Source organism: Buceros rhinoceros, unplaced genomic scaffold (genome assembly GCF_000710305.1).
Source record: "Buceros rhinoceros silvestris isolate BGI_N320 unplaced genomic scaffold, ASM71030v1 scaffold32563, whole genome shotgun sequence".
In the NCBI taxonomy this organism is placed as follows: domain Eukaryota; kingdom Metazoa; phylum Chordata; class Aves; order Bucerotiformes; family Bucerotidae; genus Buceros; species Buceros rhinoceros.
The window spans coordinates 1-3,342 of record NW_010403534.1 but is presented as its reverse complement, the minus strand read 5'-3'; the positions used below and the strand labels follow the sequence as shown (position 1 = coordinate 3,342).

Genomic DNA, 3,342 nt, shown 5'->3' with positions numbered 1-3,342 from the left:
TAATTTATTTTAAAAAATTTATAAAATACAAATAATTTATTTAAAAAAAATTTATAAAATAAGAATGTATTCTAAAATGCATGTGGAAAATGGGAGTCATAATGGCTGAAATTAGTAAATCGATGGAGCACGAACTGTGGAAAAAATAAACCATCTACTTCTCCCCAGCCTTGCACTGAAGGACCTACACTTACCTACAGTCAGTACGGAGGGATCTGATTGCCCCAGCCCAGAATGCACCAGTTTACCAGGGTCCAAGTTGAAAAACCTTCCTTGTCACAGAGCACATAAGAAGGCATCCCTGATTAACTGTTTTGCCTTGTCTACTCCTCCCTAAATACACCTGCCATTTAAATACAGGGAGGGCCTGCAATAGAATTATACCCACCCGAAATGTGAATATTTTGACTCTTAACCAGGCTCTGCATGAAGAAACAAAGAAATATTGGTGACAAATCAATATTGTAATTTTTCAGAGTAAAACTTGCTGTTTCAATAAACACAATACATGCAATATGGACCCCTAATAAATAAGAGTTTAGAGAAAAAGCACAAGAAGTACGGTTTTCTGCTATTTCCTGAACAACATACAAATGTTTTTCAAATGTATGCTCGTGTCAGTGGTCAAGCACAATTTCTTCAGATGTCTAAGCCAGGGGTTCCAGAAGAGGTTTTAACATTCCAGTCCCTGCCATCAAACCTAGATCTTTTTAATTGCCTGTTCTCAAACGTGTGCTGAATTTACCTAGGAAACAGATCTTACCTAAATATGACAACAGGTATGTAGAAAGTTATTAACATTATCAATAGTCTCACCACTAGGAAGAGCCAGAAACACCCAACGGTGCTTTTAGACACTTGCAGGTAGGATTCTTGAAGTCACCATACACCTCTTTAAAGAAAAACATTAAACTGAGAACTTCTTCCCCAACTTCACACAACATTAGTGGGAGAATAGCTCCTGCCCTGGACTGAAAGCATTATAGGCTGGTGAGCCCCTATTTCCAAACAGCCCCCTGGTATCTTGAACCAAAGCGAAGAGGAGCCACGAGTCTTGTCAGACTCTTGACTTGTCTTAGGCAGACATGTAATAGCATGTGTTGCATCTCTACGTGTTCTTGGGAAAAAAAAAAAGATAGTAGCAGCTGCCACCATGAGGCTCCTGTAAGAAGGGCATGGGAAATAGGTAGTGATGCTATCACATAATAAAGTCTTGTCATTTAATACTTTTAGTCAAGTTCTAGGAGAGGAAACTGCATATAGAACTCATACGATAACTATAGAGCAAACACTTTTCTTTTTTAATTTTCTAAGCTACATAACCATGACATTTCAATGCAGTTCCTGGTAGTTGCAGAAACTTACATTTAAAAGTGCTGCATTCCTTTGACGAGCTGCATCAGCTGCTTGAGTTTGCCATGTCTTTTTAGTCTTTTTGTCTCCTAGATAAGTCTCCATCTGCTGTAGCAGCTCTGATCTCTGAGACAGTCTACAAAGGAAAAACATTTTGCTAAGTGGGTAGAACATTTTGCTCAGGAGCTAGAAAATAACCTTTTTACCTTACCCAGTTTTCTCAAAACTATGGGGCTAATTAAGCCGGCTGTAGGGTGGGTGTGCTGGGGGTGGGAAAAGGTACGGGCAGACACCACCTGCTGTGCTTGTATGAAGCTATAATGCTGCAACCAGCAGTCCTCATATGCTAAGGTGCTTGGAAGCGCTGAATCTCCCAGAACAGGGAAGACAGGGTGGGTTGGGGTGACCTCATCAGTATTCTCTTGCTCGTTGGCAAGTACTAGTTGCTATAAGAAAAGCATATTTTTCTGAATCATTACTTCATTTGCTTCACAGTCTGAGTTTACAGGGCAACAAAGCAGCAATTCTATAATTGAAGTGTAGAGTGAGAGAATTCAATTACCTTCCTCCAAAAGGAACCGAACAGTGACGAGGTTAACAACCGAATCTTAAACCAGTACCACCATTAGAAGTTAAAAACCTCATCAACCTAAATACACTGAACGGCAAGCAAGGATGCTGACTCCAAGAGTTCATGAAGGAAGAGTGCCACCTCCTGGAACACCGACCCCTGTCTGAAATACCACTGTGTTCTGTACAGAGCTTGGATTCACTGTTCAGAGGACGGTCCTGCCCAGTGAGGGAGGACTTGTAAGACCACACCACTAGCTGCTCTGAGGCAGGCCACGGCACTGAAGTGATTACTTACATCTCTTCATGTCTTCTAGCAAGGGCAACCTCCTGAGCCAAATAGGATGCCATTTTCAGTTGTTTTGATGCAGCTTTGTCACTCTGTAAAAGGAAGACCAAGTGATATTAAAATCTTCCAGAGACATACTTGAAGATACACTTCTCGTTATTAAACAATTCTGTGTTAAAAAGTTGCACACGATATTTATAGATCAGTTATCTACACAAAACCTGCCACAAGCCATTGTTACACTATGCTGCAGATACATGCTAATATGTGAACTACTCACGTCCACAATGTGTTTTAGGAACATCCTACTATATTCTAATAACTTGTGAGAAAACTACAATTTGATTCCCATGTTTCAGATCTAGCGTTAAGTTTTCTCAAGTTTCAGATACTTTCAACTGCACATGCAAACTATGTGCTTGCAAAATTTGTGTATTACTGTTTACATTAGTGATTTCTGGCTTTCCTCATGGTACTCTAAACACAAAGTTACACTTGCAAACACCATTTATAACTCTCACAGATACAGTGCCCTGTTCACAGGAATCTGTGTTTAAGCACGGGCAAGATTAAACTAAATAACTTAAGCTACTAAACCAGTTGGAATGCTTGAAAAATTAAGTGAAAACTTCTCAAGCTCAGCTCTGCAGGACTGTAACACAGAAGAAGATGGAATATGCAGATTAAATTGTGTTAACCCTTACTAATTGTTTTGGGATTGAAGGAAACCAACTGCTCACCACATATGAATTAAGATCTTACTGCACTACTTGGAGGGCTGAAGTGTTTTACCATCTAGTATTTTTTCACCTCAGAGGTAATTGCATTGCTGTCACATTAAATAACATTAAAGATAATAAAATCACATGTTCATAATGTTGAAGTGTGGAAGAAGATCTCATCACGATATGAGACGATTAGGAAAGGCCTCCTCTCCATCAAGAGATGCACACATAACTTTTCAAAGTAAACTTGCTTCAGCAAGTTATTTACCCGTGCAAACTGCAGCAGCAGCCCTTTTCTAGGGATGCCCGTTTCACCACACTCTGAAAAAATACTTCTGTGCAACTGGCCTATTGCTAATGCTTCCCGTTCGTTTAATACGGAGCAAATCCCGCGTCCTCTTTCCC

General features: G+C 39.9%; 1 protein-coding gene across 1 annotated transcript; it reads right to left on the bottom strand.

Annotated features, from left to right (window-relative positions):
• Positions 1-1,365: 1,365 nt before the first annotated feature.
• LOC104490729 (chromosome unknown open reading frame, human C3orf14) lies at positions 1,366-2,274 on the bottom strand (the record flags this gene model as incomplete). Its single annotated transcript, XM_010133057.1, has 2 exons — positions 2,222-2,274; positions 1,366-1,489 (listed from the first exon to the last, which is right to left on the bottom strand). Coding segments are annotated over exons 1-2 (177 nt in total), but the record flags the coding sequence as incomplete, so codon positions are not given.
• Positions 2,275-3,342: the final 1,068 nt, after the last annotated feature.